The sequence below is a fragment of the Ailuropoda melanoleuca genome, chromosome 2 (genome assembly GCF_002007445.2).
Source record: "Ailuropoda melanoleuca isolate Jingjing chromosome 2, ASM200744v2, whole genome shotgun sequence".
NCBI lineage: Eukaryota > Metazoa > Chordata > Mammalia > Carnivora > Ursidae > Ailuropoda > Ailuropoda melanoleuca.
This window is the reverse complement of record NC_048219.1, coordinates 196,784,087-196,802,113: the sequence shown is the minus strand read 5'-3', so window position 1 is coordinate 196,802,113 and position 18,027 is coordinate 196,784,087. Positions and strand designations below refer to the sequence as shown.

Below are 18,027 nucleotides of genomic sequence, written 5' to 3'. Positions count from 1 at the left end.
AGCCCCACCTTGTCCTCACCCAGCGCCCCAGGCAGGTGGTGGCCTCTCTGCGAGACGGGCGTGTTGGGGGGGGCGCTACCCCCACAGTGCCAGCTGTGCCCCCCAACCGCATCCAAGGCCCCCTGTCTGCTGTCTCCCCAGCCCATCCCCCACAGCGGCTCCAGCGGCTACGGGAGCCTGGGCAGCAATGGGTCCCATGAGCACCTCATGAGCCAGACGTCCTCGAGCGACAGCAACGGTCACGAGGACTCCCGCCGGAGGAGGACCGTAAGTCTCTTCTGCCCCTGTCTGTCCCTGTCCCGGGGAGATGGGGACGCGTGGGAGCCACGGAGCCCCGAGAGCCCTGGCCGCCCGCTCTCAGAACCCTGCTCACTCGGGGGCTCTTACTCTACTCTCAAAGCGGGGAAGCAGCCCAAAGCTGTGGCTACAGTTTGGGTGAAAATGACTTAAAGCAGGCAATCAAGCAAGAGTGAAGACGTCACAGAAATGTAACCTGCCAAGTCGCTCTGCGGTCTTTAGATGACTGAAGGCCATCTCCAGCCCTGCCTCGCCCTGATTTCTCCCTGAGAACTCGCTTAGGTGTTGCAGGATGTCTGCGGCTCTCCGCCGTCCACGCTGCGGGCTCTGGCCGAACCACTACAGGACCTCCTAGAGGGAATAATGTGCTCCTTTGTTTCTTCTCAAGGAAATTTGTAAAAATGGTGGCAACGTCAAAGACAAAAGTCATCCTGGGGAATCTGGAGAACAAAAGGGAGACTCCGCGGCAGGTAAGAGCTTTCTGTCCATCTCCTTAATAAAATGTTCGTGTGACCAGAGGGACCCGCTTTGACTTTAACTCTGGATGGCAGGGAATCGACCTCTGAGGCCCGCTGCATCCCCCCTTGTCCGGCAACCCCGCTCTGTGACGGTGCGGGGCAGCGTGGGCCTTCACTCCGCCAGTCTCGCTGACCCTCGTCACCAGGTGCGCACCTGGCGCCCTCTACCCCTGTTAAGGGGTGGCCAAGGTGTGCGTTTCTGCCCCCCGGCCCCTGTTCTCCTTGCTCTGCTCAGTGGCCAGAGGGCTGGTGCTGACAGTCATGTGTGCATATGCACATGCTCACCTCAGGGGGCCGCCTGGCCACCCACAAGCATTCATACGTGTGAATGAAGTGTCCCAGGTGGCCAGCACCAGCTTTGCTCGTGGGCCCCCTCTCCCGGGGAGCCAAAGGCACAGGGGGCTGTGCGCCACCCCCCAGCACCTGAGCTCACCTCAGCACGCTGTGACTTGGCACCTTTGTGCCTGGGCTCACCGCGGCCCTCTCCCCTGGTGGCGCTGGCTGATCCTCTGCGCTCAGGGCTCACCTCCTCCAGGAAGCCTCCAGCGGCTGCCCACGCCTCCTCTTCTCCAGGATTTTTGGCCTTCAGGACATGTGGGGGTGCACTTTGCCCCCAGTGGCCATGCCACCTGCTGCAGTCTGTGTGGGTTTGGGGGACACATCGGGGAGCAGGACACGGCTCTGCCCCTGGGGCCCCTCGGACATAGCACGCAGTGCACGTGGAGAGGGCAGGAAGAGGAGCGTCCACAGCAGGCTGCCCTGGAGACACGTCATCGTTAGTACCGCCGGCTCATGTTTCTGGGGGTGCTCTCCTCCCCAGGACAGGCCATATCCATCAGCCATAAAGCATCTGCAGTCTTGTTGTCCCCGAACTTTTTAGGAGCTCAAGGAAGAACTGGCCTTTTCCACTGCTGAGTCCCTGACCCTGGGGACAGCGCGGACCAAGTGCCACAAGCCCCAGGGGGAAGCAGGTCCCCACCCTGGTGACGGCGCCCTCCACTTCCCTCAGGGATGCACAGTGGTGCTCGCCCCAGCAGGGCCGTCCGAAGAGCCCGCTGTCACTGGGTTTCTGTGTCTGAGAATCACAGCCTGACTTTTAGGGAAAATTTAAATGCTTTCTGAATAGAGAATCCTCTTTAGGGGAAACAAGTTTTAATGGAAAGAACTATTTTGTCCTCCTTTCAGAAAAGCCAAATAGTTCCTCTGCTCAGATGAAAGCTGTCCCCGTGGAACAGGACAGCTCGGGCACCAGCCTGCCCACAGGCGGCTTTCCCGAGGAGCTGGGCTGCAGGAACCCGCCCGCTGGGTCCTACCAACAGATCAGCTGCCTGGACAGCGTCATCAGGTGCGGGCACTTCCGGCCCCCACCCCTCTCGCTTTCGCTCTCTCGGGGCTCCCGTGTTCCATGAAGCCCTTTCTGACCCTCCGCACAGGTACCTGGAGAGCTGCAGTGAGGCGGCCACCCTCAAGAGGAAGTGTGAGTTCCCGGTGAACGTGGCAACGCAGAAGGCCAGCGATAAGCGACAGGCAGTGGCCAGCCCCAGGCTGCATTCCGCAGGTGTCTTGTTGCTTTGAGCTGTGCAGCGTGCGATAACTCAGGTCCTCCGCTGTGGGATCAGGTGTCATTGAAGGCCCGGAGCCCCCGCCCCCTCCCGTAGGAAGTCTGAGTGGCTTCAAGGACACAGTATGTGGGTGTAGGCTGTTTCTTAAATGATCAAAGTAGCTCAAAACTTAGCAACCTTCTTACATGCTAGAGATAAAGGCGATTTGGGAGTTGGAGACTAGGATTCTGTTGGGGCTGCTGGAGGCCTGGGGGCATCTCACATTGTCATTCTTGGGCAGGTCTTGTTTCCATCATCTCTTGGAGGGGCACAGTCCTCTGAATGTTAGCACACCCCACGAGTTAGATTACATCCCAGGGCCCTCAAACGTGAGTGTTGCTGGTGGTCATTACCAGGATCAGAATCCGGTATCCCATTGTTGACGGAGCACTGGTGTTGGGCAGTCACAGTGTGACAGACAGTCCCTGTCCCAGTCCTCGGGGAGAGAGAGCCAGCCACTGGCCAGCACCGAGCGGAGGGTGGGCTCCTGGCTGCCTGCATGGCCTCTGTCCATGGCCTGCGGAAGGGCCAGCCCCGTTCAGAGGCCGCGGACCCGGAGTTCCTGCAGCTGCCCAGCCGCCCACCTCCTCCTAGAGGACTCAGGCCAGGAGACTATAATTGTGTCCATTTCAGACTTTCCTCTTCTCCATCTTTACCCTGTGAAGAAACACCTGGGGACAGCCCGTCACGTGCCCCGGTCTATGCAGGCTGCGCGGGTCACCTGGGTATCGGCGCACTGTGTAGACAGTGGTGTTTCTTACCCAAGAGCTTTGCTTTTATTGCATTTCTGTGTCTGTGTTCCTTTTCTCTTATAAAGAGACGGCATCACCCTCCAGGGTGAACAGCCACGCGGAGGTCAGCGCGCACCTGCCCTCACTGGCCCTGCCCAGCAAGGCGGAGAGCGTGGTGTCCCTAACCAGCCAGTGCAGCTACAGCAGCACCATCGTCCACGTGGGCGACAAGAAGCCACAGCCTGAGCTCGGTAGGTCGCTGGTTCTTCGGTGATGTCGGGGGCCGTCTGGTTTTAACAATGAAAATGAGAAATCCCAGGTGCAGGAGCAGGGCGGGTGTGGCCACACCTGTCTGGATCCCCGCCGCGCTCTGGCGCCACCTAGTGGCAGGTGTCTGCTCAGGCGTAAATCGGGCAGGGGCCTCCCGGGGAGGAGTCCTGGGCATTCCCCTTCAGTTGGGGCTGAGGGTCCCCACCCCCTCCCGTTTGAGGAAGGAGCCAGGACAAGTCATACCTGCAGGGCAGCCACGGGCACCATTCCTGAGTTATCTTGTTCACGACACCCAGGAGTGAATTGAAACCCAGATTTGCTCTTTGCTGGGAAGGGAGGGATGGTGAGGAAAAAAGCACGGAAGAGAGTTAGTAGGTCCTGTCTGCACCACAGTTCCACGGGTCACGGCGGTCGCACCGGAACCAGGGCAGGGGCCTGGTACCAGCTTGGTGTGTCGTGCTCTCAGAGCTAAGGACAGCCCAGAAACAGCATCTTCAACGTTGGGCTGAAACCCCAGATACCCCACATTTCAGTTTGCTTCGAAGACCGATCCTGGAGCTGCCCAGGCAGTGGGGCTTCTGTCCTTGCCTTTTGCCTTTGATTGTTAACTTTCTCAGAGACGCCTGAACGCATCACGGATCTCAGCTCCGGGCTGTGGCAGCGCAAACCATCTCACGTGTGTGAGAGGGGCTCCCTTCTTCAGAGACGCAGTGTGGGTTTCCCCGTAGTTTTAAGCCCCGGGGCCTGTGTTCTGTTCCAGAGCTGGTGGAAGATGCTGTGAGCGGGCCCGAGTCTCCAGACAGACGGCCGTGTGTCCCGGGCTCAGAGAAGGAGCCCCTCAGGACGCTGGGCCTCACCAAGGAAGTGCTGGCTGCCCACACCCAGAAGGAGGAGCACACCTTCCTGCTCAAGTTCAGGGAGATGCGGAAACTCAACATCTTCCAGTCTCGCTGCCATCATTACTTACAGGAAAAGTCCAAGGGGCAGTTGAGTGAGAGAAGTAAGTGCCGAAACCCGATTTTAAAAACGTTCCTCTTGGTGGAATGGAGTCCAGTGCTCCTGTCGACGTGTGCAGTGTCCCCAGTTAGGTACAGGCTGGAATGTAGCAGTGGTGCAGGCTGTTTCTGCAGAAACAGGTGTCCTCTCGTGTCCCTGGGGGAACAGTGCTATCAAGAGCAGTGACAGTCCCAGGCTGGCCCCTGTGGAATGCAGTGACACCACGTCAGACATTTCTCCCTGGGTGACTGTGAGGGGCAGGGACCCTACCTGCCCACAGGACTGACGGGGCATGTGGCGTCAGACTCCTGAGGACACCATAGGAGGGAGTGGCCCCCTTCTCCCCAGCCTGTGGGCCTGGCTTAATACAGAGTTCCAGCTCCCTCCTGCCCCCTTGGCCAGCAGTTTCTGCAGTGCACAGACTGTGCAGCTGTCCCAGGAGCCCAGTGCTTCAGCCACTAGTTCCACCAGGGGACAGATTTCCTCTAGAAAGAACACCAGACAGAGTCCGAATCACAAAGTCTCTGCCCACTTAGCACTTTGCCTTGGACTGGCCCATTTGTCTTCAGCACAGAGCGAAGGTAAGGAGCACCCCTTGGCACAGCTGACAGGAAGTGTCACCACAACCTGCTGCAAAAGCCCTGAGTTACCCTGTGTGACCTGAGAGGAGAAACTGAGGTTCTTGGGACCCATCCCAGGCGTGGCATGACCCCCCAGCCAAAGTGCTGCTCGCACTAGCCCAGGCCCCGGGGGGGTGTGGGGACAAGCCCAGAGTCCCTTCTGCTACCCGTGGAGACCTCCAGCCTTCTCAAGAAGCACTGGTCACCAAAGAGAAGGAAGGCGGCTCCAAGAGCGCATGCTCCCTTCCACCCTCCGACCTCCACTCGGGCTGGAGTCCAGGCTTTGTCTGACAGGCAAAGCAGGAAACATCTCGTCTTAAGGAACAGTCGTGACGAAGCCCGTAAAATTCAAAAATAAGGTTGGATGAGATCAGGGGTCCTACCCTTCAGATTTCACAGACCAGTGTTGGGGAACAGCAGAGACTTACCAGCCTTTTAAACGAAACCTTTTAGATACTACTTTTCATCATTCTTATTTCGTAACAGAGAGGACATTTTAACACCAGAAGAAAACAGGGCATGTAATCTTGCAGTTAATGGCAGTCCTTAAAATTGGTTGACTCTGGTTTTATGAACATTTTGCCCTGAGTGCTCTCACTTGACTGAGGGCCAGGGAGCACCTGATGGTGGCCGGAATGGCCACACACAGGCTGACGTTTGGAAACACAGGACTTGGAACCAGGAGGTGCCCTTGCATTCCCCGGAGCCTACAAGTCTGAAAAGTGACACAGCAGGTGTCACATAAATGTTTACATCTTAACTCCGGTGTTTCCCCATTATTTTAGCTGCACCAGGACTAAGAAATACTTCTGGAATAGATTCATCTTGGAAAAAAACTGGGAAGAACAGAAAACTGAAGTCCAAACGGGCCAAGCCTCGAGACTCCTCCGAGAGCACTGGGTCTGGGGGGCCTGCACCCCACCGGCCTCCATTGATGGGACTGAACGCCACAGCCTGGTCACCATCGGACACGTCCCAGTCCAGCTGCCCCACGGCGCCCTTTCCTGCCTCAGTGCCTGCTTACTCCCTGCCTGTGTTTCCAGCCCCAGGAATCATGCCCACACCAGGGACGGTGGCGGGGGCACCCGTGGCTCCCCAGGCCAGCTTCGCGGTGTCCGCCGTGCCCATGGACACCCAGCACGAGTTTGCCATCCAGCCCCCTCCATTCGCTGTCCCCTTGGCCCCAGTCATGGCGTTGGTGTTACCCAACTATTCCTTCACTTCGGTGACCCCCAGCCTGCCCCAAGCCTTCTTCCCAGGCCAGCCTAACTTTCTGTCTGAGATGATCCCTGCCTCGCAGCCTGAGCTCCCTGGTAGGACTTCACCCCCCAAACTGCCATGCACGTGTCCTCAGGCGGAGCGTGGGCCAGCAGCATCTCGCGCAGCCACCCCAGCCTCCCCGCCGCCTGCCTCTGGGCCCCCGGGCAGAGCCTCCCCTCCGCTCTTCCAGTCCCGGGGCAGCTCACCTCTGCAGCTCAACCTGCTGCAGCTGGAGGAGGCCCCCGAGGGCAGCGCCGTGGCCACGGGGACAGCAGGGTCCTCGGGGACCGCGGGCGCGGGGCCGGACTGCAAACCTGCCGCATCCTGGGACCGACAGCCGAAGCCGTCGCCAATCGTAAGCATTTCCTGCCCTTCCTCCTCTAAAGCAGGCGGCAGAGGCAGCACGCAGGGCGGGCAAACCCGCACCCTCCTCTCCTGCGCGGGTGCTTACACGCCTCTGCCGGACTGTGCCAGTAGTGACGTAAATAACACGCGCTGGAAAGGAATGTCTCCAGTTCAGCGACCCTGTCAGAGGGGCCCCGGGGGAGCTTGTAATGGTTTGGGGACCCAAATGCAGGAAGCTGGCTGGCTTGTCCGATGGTGAATACGGGGTCCAAATAACCACACGCGGTTTCGTGACTGGTGGCGAGCCTCAAATCTTTAAATGAGGGTAAAGCGCAGTCAGCTCACATGCCAGAAATCAGGCCCCTTGGAGGGCGGTGGGGGGGAAGCTGGCCACAAAGGCGTCCTGGGGGGAGGGGAGGCAGAGGAGGGGGCTCTGAAACCAGGCGATCTGTGCCCTTCCTCCCAAGTCCCAGGGGACGCTGCTGTGCTGTTCTTGTTCGGCTGATGAAATTGTGGTTGTGCTTGCGATGAACCACTTGTGTGTTGTGAGGGCCTGAGGTGTGTGGACCACGGGCGCTCCCTGCCCTTGCTCCCAGGAGGGGAAGCGCGACCTCAGGGTGGCAGATGAATGGCCTCCGTGTATCCGGGCCCGCTGCTGTGTCTGGGCTCCTGGGCCTACAGTTCTGAGGATCAGAGGGTTGGGATGCTGCCAGGCCAAGGCCATCACCGCTGGGAAGGCAGAGCGCCCCCCACGGGGGTTTGGGGGGGAGCAGCCGCTGGGGTGCTGCTGGCGCACTTCCCCGCTTCCCTGTCCGCTGGGGTGCAGGAACAAGCCGAAAGCCTTTCTCTCAGGGATGCAAGAACCGCTGTCTTTGGTGTAACGGTCCCCAAATTACAGTTATTAGATGACCCTCACAGACCGCTGGCAAGGGTGTTGCGGTAGTCCCAGTAACTGCGGGAGTGTTCATGGGGCCTTCTTCGTTGGCACGTGAAGGGAGGGCCAGGGACCTAAGGAGGACCGCACTTGGCTCTGTCCCTGAGCGGCCCTGAGCGGACAGCGCGGTGCTGCTCCCCCGAGCCCCGCTCTGAGCGCCAAGCCCTGACTGTGCTATCTTCTCCCTGTTCCCAAAGCGTGAGGAACCCGCCAACGCCCGGAACAGCGATGCCCTCTCCACATCCAGCGGCCTGCTTGACCTCTTGCTGCACGAGGACCTGTGCTCCGCCACAGGGTCAGCCCTGTCTGGGAGCGGGGCCTCTGCCGCCTCCGATTCCCTGGGCTCCGGCTCGCTGGGCTGTGATGCGTCCAGAAGTGGGACAGGTATGGTGGTGGTGCTGGCAGCGCCCAAATCCCATGGCACGGGCGTATTTTAGTCGCTGGGTTTCAGGTTTGTTTGGACAATGGTCACCTAAGGTCCCTGGGCATCCGAGCTTTTCCCGCACCCCAGGCCACAGGCCTATGTGTACTCAGGCCCCAGGATTCGGTGCAGACCAGGTCCCCACGGGCATCGAGCTGGCATTCCAAGTGGCTCGCCAGAGCCCACAGCAGTGGTGACCGGCAGGCTCGGGCTCCTTCCTCCTGCCCCCACCCTGCTGGTCAGCATTCCCTCCATCTGTTCGCTATGGACGTTGCTGTCATTGCGGGCCTCCACCCCGCCGGCCCTTTCAGACCATCTTGGACCATCTCTCGGGCTCCCTGGGCCTGCCAGGAGGGCCGGTAGTGTTCTCCTTGCTGAGTTAGCTTCCCTCGTGTGAGCCTAGGGTGTGGGCAGCATGCTTTACCAGAGAGGATCACTCAGCTGTGATGTGGAACGGCCATACACGCTCTCCACAAACTGGGAGCCCCGCCTCCACCTGTTCTCTGGCCTCGCTCCCCACGGAGGCTCATGGCAGGGTGTGCCAGGCCAGCTGCCTCCCACTTACACCAGCTTCTCTGTGGCCTGGCCTAGTCAAGAGGCAGGGAGCACAGTTTCCAGGCAGAGGCAGAGGGAGAGAGAGAACCTGAAGCAGGCTCCACGCCTAGCACGCAGAGCCCAATGCGGGGCTCTATCCCACGACCCTGAGGTCACCACTGAGCCGAAATCAAGAGCCAGACGCTTATCCGACAGAGCCACCCACGAGTCCCAAGGTAGCATGATTTCTAAGATGTAGCCCCATCTGGACTTCTCCGGGCCAACCCGGGAGAGAGTCATCTCCGTGGCTTTAGCTGGTATTATCCAGATGATTTGAGAACTGGAATGAGAAGGGAAAATCCACCAACCTAGGCACTCGTTACCAAGGAAAACTCTTCAGCTCTGTTATACGAGGTTTAGCTTCACGTGAAAGGTTTTCACTTGCCACGTGTTGTGTTTTTTAAAGGCAGCAGTGACACAAGTCATACCAGCAAATACTTTGGAAGTGTTGACTCTTCAGAGAATAATCACAAAGCAAAAGCGAAGGCGGCCGTGGAGGGAAGTAAGCAGTTCATCAAGTACGTCCTCCAGGACCCCGTCTGGCTGCTGATGGCCGACACGGATGACAGCGTCATGATGACCTACCAGATGCCTTCCCGGTGAGCTCCGACTTCTCCTAGGGATGTAGGGCTCCCCCAGCAGCAAGGCCGGCCAGTCGGGGGGACTTCCGTCTGAAAGCCTCATCTCAGGTTGAGTGGAGCGCAGCAGGCAGAGAAGCAGGGTCACTCTGGACGGCTCCGTGGTCCCGCGGAGCCCTGCCGTGTGGATGGTGTGTCCCAGAGCCCTGCGGAGTGACCTGCTGCGGGCTGTGAGGAGTTCAGGCTCCCCGCCACCACCGGGGCATCACGCTCCACGCACAGGAAGCGTTTGTGCCGACGTCTCCCTTTTGCTCGGTTGCCCGTTCACCCTGTGGGCTAAATGGGGCGTGTCTGTCCGAGAGATGCAAGGGAGGTGGGCGGCCGGGCCACCAGCGGCTCTGGGGTGAGCGGGTCTGTGCTGCTGCCGCCGTGACTCCGTGTCAGGCTGTTCTCTGACCGCCATGGTCCCTGCGCCTCGGAGCCCCTGAGTGGGGGGAGCTGGGGAAAGAAAGAGGGATTAATGCTGAGGCTCAGGACAGCCAGGCCTCTGGGGGGAGGAGATACTGGGGCTCCGTCTCCAAGGCAGCTTCAAGCCAGCCCAGTGTTTGCAGGAGACCAGGGACAGTTATTCCATCAACTGCATGATGGTAAAGGTCTCCGGTTAACCAGCGTGCGCAGAACCAAGCGTCTGCGGGTACTGGGCGCCCCTGATTTAAAATAAAACCAAGATCGTGACTTGGGTTATCATTTTAATAGAAAAACTACAGACTATTGACTAGGGAGATTAAGTTGCCTTAAATAGGGTAATTTATTTTAAAGAGAAAGGAAATTTGCATTAAACAAATCACCTAAAATTAATTAATCCTGAAAGAGTTGTTAGAAAAAGAGTGTATTTTTTAAAAAACCGCAAAAGCCCCTTAAGACGCCGTCAAGCTTACTTATTTCTGTCTTGTGAAGGAATCTGGAAACGGTGTTGAAGGAAGACCGGGAGAAGCTGAGAGTGATACGGAAGTCCCAGCCCCGGTTCACGGAGGGCCAGAGGCAGGAGCTACAGGACGTGCACCCGTGGCTGCGGGCCGGCCGCCTGCCCGCCGCCCTGGACCTCGCGGTAAGCTCCGCATGCTGCTTTGCGCCGCGAGGGCACCGTCCCTCTGTCCTTGCCGCTGTGCTGTGCACTTCCGACTTCTAAAGCTAGGAAGAGTTTGCTCATGAAGACAAACGATACCTTGGCACGGTGATATCTACTTCAAAGAACTTGGCAACCTTGTTCCCAAAAAGATCTTCTGAATGTTCCATCTCAGTTGCATCCTGAAATCTGAATGTTGTTTCTTTCTTTCAAGTCTGTGTTCAATTTAAAAAACAAACAAGCAAAACAGGGGTCAGCTCTCCTATCCTGGACCCTCAACGTCCACGGAGACCGTTAGGTAACGGTGGGAACAGCACCCCCACCAGCCTTGAGTGCCTGCACAGGACTTGCTGGGATGAGTGTGTGCCCACCCCCACTCCCTGCCGCCCCCTGAGCCCCACACCCCGGAAGCCACTGGCTTCAGGGTCTCCGTGTCTGTCAGCCACCGAATGCGCTGCCATCTCTGTCCTCCACCTTCAGGACAGACCCGGCCTCCCCCATCCCCTCCAGCACTGCCCGCTGCTCCAAGCCTCAGTGCTCCTTCAGCTGGATCTTCATGGCACCTGCCCCCTGCATGTCCTGCCTCCTTGTCCCCACGGTCACGTCCCTGCCAGCAGTGCCCCAGCACAGAGGAAAGTGCTGTGAAGCCATAAAAATGTGACACGCCCCCCCCCATCTGCTGTGTCTCTTCCCTCTCTGCCGCCGCATGGGCCTCTCACCTGTCCCTGAACTCACAGGCGGGCTCCTGCCTCCGGCCTTTGCACCTGGAAGCCCTTCTCTCGGTCACAGGGCTCCCCCTGGCTTCCCTCGGGGGGTTTTCGTCACATGCCACAGGACTGGGTCTATTTCCTCATAGCAAAAAACCCCAAACCGTAGTAGCTTAAAGCAGTAAACACTTATGGTCTCCCAGTGTTTCTTTGGGCTGGAAATTTTTTTTTGAAGATTTTTATTTATTTATTAGACTGAGATAGAGCAGGAGCAGCAGACTCCCCGCTGAGCAGGGAGCCCCATGTGGGGCTCGATCCCAGGACCCCGGGATCATGACCTGAGCTGAAGGTGACGCCTAACCCACTGAGCCATCCAGGCGCCCCTGGGCTGGGAATTTAAGGGCAGCTTGGCTGGGCAGTTCTGGGCAGTTCTCTCCCGATGGTGAAGGCAAGATGCTGGCCGGGGTGTCTGTCGCCATCTGAAGGCTGGAAGACACACTTCCCAGGACGCTCCCTCACTCGCCCCACATGGGCCTCTCTCCTCGGAGCTGCCCAGGTGTCCTCATGGCATGGCAGCCGGCTCCCCAGAGAGGACAGGAGGGAGCCGCAGTGCCTCTTAGGACCCAGCCTTGGGGGTCCCACACTGCCGTCCAGCACATCTTCACCTCCTACTCGTGGAGGTGATCACTGAGTGCAGCCCACACCTCAGGGAAGGGCAGGGAGGCTCCACCTGTGGGGGCAGGGCATCACAGAGCCCCTCTCCATCAGGCACCTTCTCTGGCGGCTCTAAAGGTCCAGAGTACGATGGCGGGCCTCGTCCGTGTGCCGTGTTCCCCTACCAGGATGTCCCCACCCCCGGCCGGGGCAGGGATGTTCGTCTTTGTTCCCTGGTGAATCCCAGCGCTTAGGCCCTGCCTGGTGCATTACAGGTGCTTAACAGATAGTTGGGGACGGCAGACTGTTGATGACCCATTTTCCAGATTAGAGCACTGAGGTTAAAGAAAGCCGTTAAACTCGACCGTGACTGCTGTCCGACAGGCAGGAAGGGGAGGAGCTGGGACAGTAGGCCCGAGCCCACCAGTTCCACCATCCCCCACCACGTACAGCTGCCTCTCAGATAAGGGCCCTGATGCCCGCCCCCCGGCCTTGGGAGAGTGGAGAGTGGGGCTCCTGGGGAGCAGCTCTGGCCTTCTCAGGAGCAGGTGGGGTCCTGGCAGCCCCTCAGAGGCTTCCCAGCCACCGCGTTCTCCTCTAGCGGCCTCGCGGCTGACCCCAGGTCACCCGCATCTTCCTCAGGTCGAACCACTTTTTGGTACTGAAGACGTCATTTGTTACTGACTTTACGTTTTTCCCTTTAAGGAATGTGTTTACTGTGAGAACAAGGGACAAGACAACATCTGGGCACCGTATGAGGAAGAGATGCCTGCTCTGGGTCTCAGCGAAGCCGCAGAGGACAAAGAGGAGAAAAGTGGAGTCCCCTCGAGTCACAAAAGTGAAGAGCGGACCTAACGCTCCTCCCCGTGCCCGACAGCCCGTGACCTACATTGGATGGTGCTCAGAAGCGATGAAAAGATTTTTGCATCTGTTTGTAATGAAATGGGCAGATATACTTATGTCGCTTTTTTTGTTTTAGAAAACCACAGTTTTCTGAAGGAATGATTTAAAACTGTGGAGGGTGGGCAGGGTTTGGGAGGAAATACATTTTTATATTTAAAACGTAAATACAGAGTTTGGGACAGATTTCGTTAGTATTTAACTTGAGAAAGAGCGAATCCCCTCTCTGCACGCGGCGGGGAGGCTTCCCCGGGGCTGTCGGAGGTCCACGCACTTGAGGAGGCTTCTCAGGGGGGCGTCCGCACGCATCTTCCAGGCTGTGGCCAACAGCTGAGACGTCCCGCTCCTTCCGGAGCCGCCCAGGGTGTGTTCGGACCACATCAGACCCTGTCCTCTGGGGGCTGGTCTGTATCTAAATCATCATTTAGTCAAACTAGATGTTTCTGAAATGCACCAAATGGAGATCACAGCCTCTCCCGATTTTCTGTCAGAGTGATTCGCGTGAAACGGCATGACCCGTATTCAGCAAACCAGCAGCTTCTGCTCCGGCTACTGCAGTGGCAAACGTTTCCATCTGATGTAGCTTGTGTTTGGGACAAACAAAGGAGAGGTGCTCACTCTGAACAGAAGAGGCCCGTGGTTTGTGTGGCCAACTCCATCAGACTAGCACACACCCTTTTCAGACCATGACCCATATGTAGATAAAATATGGTGTTGACTATTTCTGTGGTGACTTCCCTTTGCAGACCAGGCTCTGATCGCCACATCTGGGACCGTTGGTGTTTGTCCTTCAGCTGGAGCCTCCCAGACGTGAGCTCTGGCAGACAGTCACCGCTGACACTGTGAGCTGGTGACCTCGTCTGTGTTTTCCTGGGTGCCGTGAGCTCACCTCTCCCCACACCCTGGGCTGGGACGCCGGCCCTCGTTCTTTTCATGAGCCTGACCTCACTCGGGCAGCTTCTGGTCCCTGCAGTGACCGTCCTAGCATCATCATCACTGTCTGGGACACCTGTGGAAGAGTGAGGCCAGTCCGCCAATCTCATTACAAAACCTCACGTTAAATCACGTATCCCAAAGATTAGGGGAAAGCTGTATTGGTCCCTGGAGTGAATGGAAGGTTACCACAGGTGAAACAATTAACTTAAAATCGGGCTGAGTTTGCAGAAACGGAAAAGAAAGCAGGCTCCCCCTGTCCCCTGACGGAGAAGCGGCTACTAGAGTAAATGAAGCCTCCTTGTAATCTGCTTGGTTTTCAATCTTACATTTGGATATTAGTCCTATTTTTCATAAACTCAAGTGTAAGAATACTGGTGTTTTTTTAAAGTTATTTATAAAGTAACAGCGCCTTCAGATGCCCAAAATGAGGTGATAGGCTGTGCATTTGTGTGGGGAACAGATGCCTCCAAACGTGCCTCCTGCCTCTGAGGTCCGATCGCTAAGGGATTAGATGCTAGTCAAGGTCACATGTACGTTACCTGAACATACAACTGTCATGAATGTTTACCATCAGCATTATTGTATTACATGATTTGTGTTCATCGATTGTTAAGTGCGTAGCTTTAACGCGTGCTGGGAAGTCGACACTAGGAGCATTTTGTGAAATTGTTTACACGGTGCCATGCATCGAGACGTGTTTCCTTTAGTATGTGTGCTTACACAAGGGTTATAAGACCTTTCTCTCAATTTTAAACTGAGCCTTCTTTTTAATCTATTCCTACAAAGACCTGTATATAAGCTCTCAGAGTCTGTGTAACGACTTGGTAAGCCTTGCCGGACAAGTGGTTTGTTCACGCCCAAACGAAACTGTCTTCACCCCGTGCAATATGTTTGTTTACTGCTCGTGTCTTTTTATGACTGTTTTGCTTTTTAGAAAATTGGTAAATAAAGCAAGTATATTTTTGTTGTTAATTGTATGTGTTTTTTTTTGTAAAGATTTTATTTATTTATTTATTCGACGGAGATAGAGAAAGCCAGTGAGAGAGGGAACACAAGCAGGGGGAGTGGGAGAGGAAGAAGCAGGCTCATAGCGGAGGAGCCTGATGTGGGGATCGATCCCATAACGCTGGGATCACGCCCTGAGCCGAAGGCAGACGCTTAACCGCTGTGCCACCTAGGCGCCCCTAATTGTATGTATTTTTAACATAGCACAGAGCAAAAACAGTAGAGATCAGAGATTACCAAAAGATTAAAAAAAAAAAAAAAGAACTCCAGAAATGCCGTGTGAGGGACACTTCCATCACAAAGGGCTCCGCACAGCCGATCCCCTCCTGCGTGTGCGCGTGGGCGTCTCTCTTCCACGCACCCTCACCGCATGCTGCCAGAGCTGCGCAGTGAATTCTTAGGATGTGACCATCACAATATGTAAATCTAATCCTGCCATCCAGTGCTCTCACTGGCTTTTTGCTTGCAGACGCAGGGGTGGGGCTGCCTGGCTCAGCCCCCAGCTCCTTTCCACTCTGAGGTGGCCCCAGAGACCTACTCTGTTCCCTTTGTGCCCTGCCCGAGGTTGTGTATTCCTCCTGGGCTAGCTGGCAGTGTGCTGGCCATGGGGCTGAAGGCAGAGGTCAGAAGGACTCCAGCCAGAAAGGCCTCCTGTCTCCATCAGAGACCGTAGAGGCAGCACTGCACAGTCCCCTCACCCCACAAGCCCAGTCCTTGCCACAGTGATGAGGCCTTGCAGGGCCTGGTCAAAACGGGTGTCCTGCTTCCAGCTTCCTCCCACTTTTCATGCCAGTACCATGGGGAAAAGAGTGCCCAGGCTCCCAGAAGCTCCCTGAGCAGGAGGGAGATCTTGACTCCCTGCCTTCTAGCCTGGTGGTGATGGGATGACGTGTGGGGGTGGGGGAACAAAGGCAAAATCCTCCCAGTGAATATGGAAGCCTCTCCAAACTGGCTTTAAATGGCCAGATATGGCTGTTTCACCGAACTGAGTGCCATTCGGACTCTGAATTGCGTTTTTATTTACCATATAACCCCAAAGTCACCCCCCCCTTTATTTCCAGACCAAAAGGAGCTTCTCCAAGCTTTCTGGGCTGATTGCCTACAAGGGGCCTGGACATCCATAGGCTGGCTGCTGCCTTTGTTCCCTGGGGATTTATGGCCTGCCACCCCTGCCGCTAACTGGTCCCCCTATGGCCACCACAGCCCTACCCAACCTCTGCTGGCCTCTGTCCCTGGATCTGGAGGGATCAAAGGGCCCAAATGCTCAGGAAGTCTGTGCTCAAGCAAACTTTGAAGGTAGGATCAGTCCAAGGGACAAATGGCAGGAAATGGGTCCACTAGGGGAGGTCGTGCAAAGGAGGGAGAGAGGGTTTGGTGGCCCTGAGATGGAACAGCCAGGCTTCTGGGAGGAAAAGGCCAAGCCAGCCAGCCAACAGACGCACTAAGGGAAATTGAGGTGAACTTCAAAGATAGGGCCTTGGGCAACTTCTGGTCCAACCAAAGATTTTATTGACTCCTAATACTCTGCTCTATCCTTGTGCTTTTTTTCCTCAGGGTACTTGGTCACTATGAGGCATATCCCAGCACTTAATTACTCCTTCCTTCAACTCTATAGACAGCATTCTTCAAACCCCACCTTCCCATGTAAGACAAGCTTCTTGAGGTCCCTATCTCTCCCTTCAGCCTCCTCCCTTCTCCTGACAACTGTCATCTATCCTTTTGTTTTTACAAAGTCAACTTTATATCATGTTCCATAACCATAATAAGTCTTCCTTGCCTTCTCTATAGGTTAATTCTAAATGTTGAAACCTCATGAACAGTGTTATATTGTTGTGACTGTGAAAGAACTATTAACTTCTAGATCACTCAATGTGCTCAGATTACATTTCTCTTTGGGGAAAGCTTTTTATTTTTCCTGGAGTTCCTAGTTGCCTCTCATTTTTTGCTTGCATTATTTGCCTTTATCATGCCTTCCTCCCCATACCCATGCCCCATCCAATCAAGTGTTCTGTTGATCTTTTCCCAGAGGCCTCCCCCAGGGTGCTGACCATGCTGTTCCAATAGGAACTGCCTTTCATGAAGAGCATTGTAAAATACCTGTTTGGCTTTGTTCAAATAATATAATGGGTAATGGGAGGCATATGCATCAGATTACAAGAAATATCACTGAGTTTCTTTTTTCATATTTCAGATTCTCAAAGTAGTGGAAACTTAATTGTACTTACTTAGAGATCTTCTTCCCTGGACTGATGTCTAAGTGGTGAAGAAGAGCAAAGCTACAGACCAGGTATGGGCTCTCGTGGGGTCCACACTGAGCCCCCTCCACTGTCAGCCCCACCACTAGGAGTAAGGGGAGAAGGGCAGTTGGGTCTCTCAGCTGCCGGATGAGAGGGAAGGAAGAGACCTGAGCTTTCTGGCATGCTGGGGAAACTGAGAACAGCAGGGGATGACTGAAGTAAGGGAGTAGGTTTCTACCTGGGTGAGCGATGTAGGCTGGAAAGGTCTTAGAAGCCTGCTCACAGAGAAGCAAATAAGAAGCTGAGTGAAGAGAGGTGAAAATCAACAGAAGAAACTCTCAGGTAGTTATAGATAGAGGTCATGAGGTGACTTTGGGAAATGTCAAACCCCTTACCAAACTCACTGTCTGTAAAGGTCTTTCCGATGGGAAGCCCAAAGTGAAATCTTAGAGGGAGGGCTGTAAGATCCATCTTCAGGTGCCTGGAGTGGGTCATATCTATGGCCTAGTCCTACCACCCACTGCACTGCAGTCCCTGGATGTTTCCTTCCCCTACTGCTTTCCAGCCAGGCTTGGGACATCCCCTCACCTTCCCTACCTACCCAGGCTTCTGCTGAGGCCAGGTTCTGTGCTGGAGGTAGATAGGAGGTCCTAGGTACACTTGACGAGGAATGCTTATAGTCTGGAGGGGTGCAGACCAGACCCTGACAATCCCAATCCCTGGTGAGTAGTGTGGGACTGGCTAGGGGTGCAGTGCTACTGCGGGGCAGGTGCACTCCCACCAGGAAGAGGAAGAGGAATAGGGAAGCTGAGACCTAAATAGTGAGGAAATAGATATTTGGAGCAGTGTTGAAGTGTTCCAGGTGGAAGACTCAGTCTGTACAAAGGCCTGGTGGCCAGAGCCCATCTTGCCATTCCAGTTTTACTGTGCTGTGAAGTGTACCTAGGCCAGTGGAGCAGGGAGCAGGGAACAGGCGGAGGTCCCCAGGGTGCTACCCAAGGGCGGGGCCCCACCGCCCACGCACCCCACCCGCAGGGAGGCCAGTCTGGCAGATGGGCTGCCCGCGGTGGGGGTGGCGGTCGTCTGGCGGACAGGCTCACCCGCCATCCGCCGCCGGACAAAGCGGGCCTAGACAAAGGCGCGGCCAACACCTGTCGCTCTTGGCGCGGCCCCCGCTTTTCTCCACGGAAGCGGCGGCAGCTGCCAACTGTCATGGGCATCAAGTTACGGGGACCAGACGGCGGCCTACGCGAGTCTGGTGAGGGGAGGGCTGGGAGGGAAAGGGAGCCGGGGGGGG

General features: G+C 56.2%; 1 protein-coding gene and 1 long non-coding RNA gene across 5 annotated transcripts in view; one reads left to right on the top strand and one right to left on the bottom strand.

Annotated features, from left to right (window-relative positions):
* PER2 (period circadian regulator 2) overlaps positions 1-14,438 on the top strand; it is a 38,644-nt gene extending 24,206 nt beyond the window's left edge. For all 4 annotated transcript variants that reach the window (XM_034655504.1, XM_034655503.1, XM_034655505.1 and 1 more), the window contains exons 13-23: positions 142-267; positions 686-767; positions 2,001-2,160; positions 2,249-2,373; positions 3,234-3,398; positions 4,178-4,417; positions 5,819-6,648; positions 7,770-7,956; positions 8,994-9,186; positions 10,123-10,273; positions 12,358-14,438. In XM_034655504.1, coding sequence (XP_034511395.1) covers positions 142-267; positions 686-767; positions 2,001-2,160; positions 2,249-2,373; positions 3,234-3,398; positions 4,178-4,417; positions 5,819-6,648; positions 7,770-7,956; positions 8,994-9,186; positions 10,123-10,273; positions 12,358-12,507 — 2,409 coding nt within the window. In that variant the 3' untranslated portion in view covers positions 12,508-14,438. The remainder of the gene's footprint in view (positions 1-141; positions 268-685; positions 768-2,000; positions 2,161-2,248; positions 2,374-3,233; positions 3,399-4,177; positions 4,418-5,818; positions 6,649-7,769; positions 7,957-8,993; positions 9,187-10,122; positions 10,274-12,357) is intronic.
* Positions 9,133-18,027, bottom strand: part of LOC117801172 — a 15,710-nt gene continuing 6,815 nt past the window's right edge. Inside the window, exons 2-3 of the long non-coding RNA XR_004623697.1 lie at positions 10,391-10,506; positions 9,133-9,663 (exon numbers count right to left, since the gene is read on the bottom strand). This is a non-coding gene — a long non-coding RNA (uncharacterized LOC117801172). The remainder of the gene's footprint in view (positions 9,664-10,390; positions 10,507-18,027) is intronic.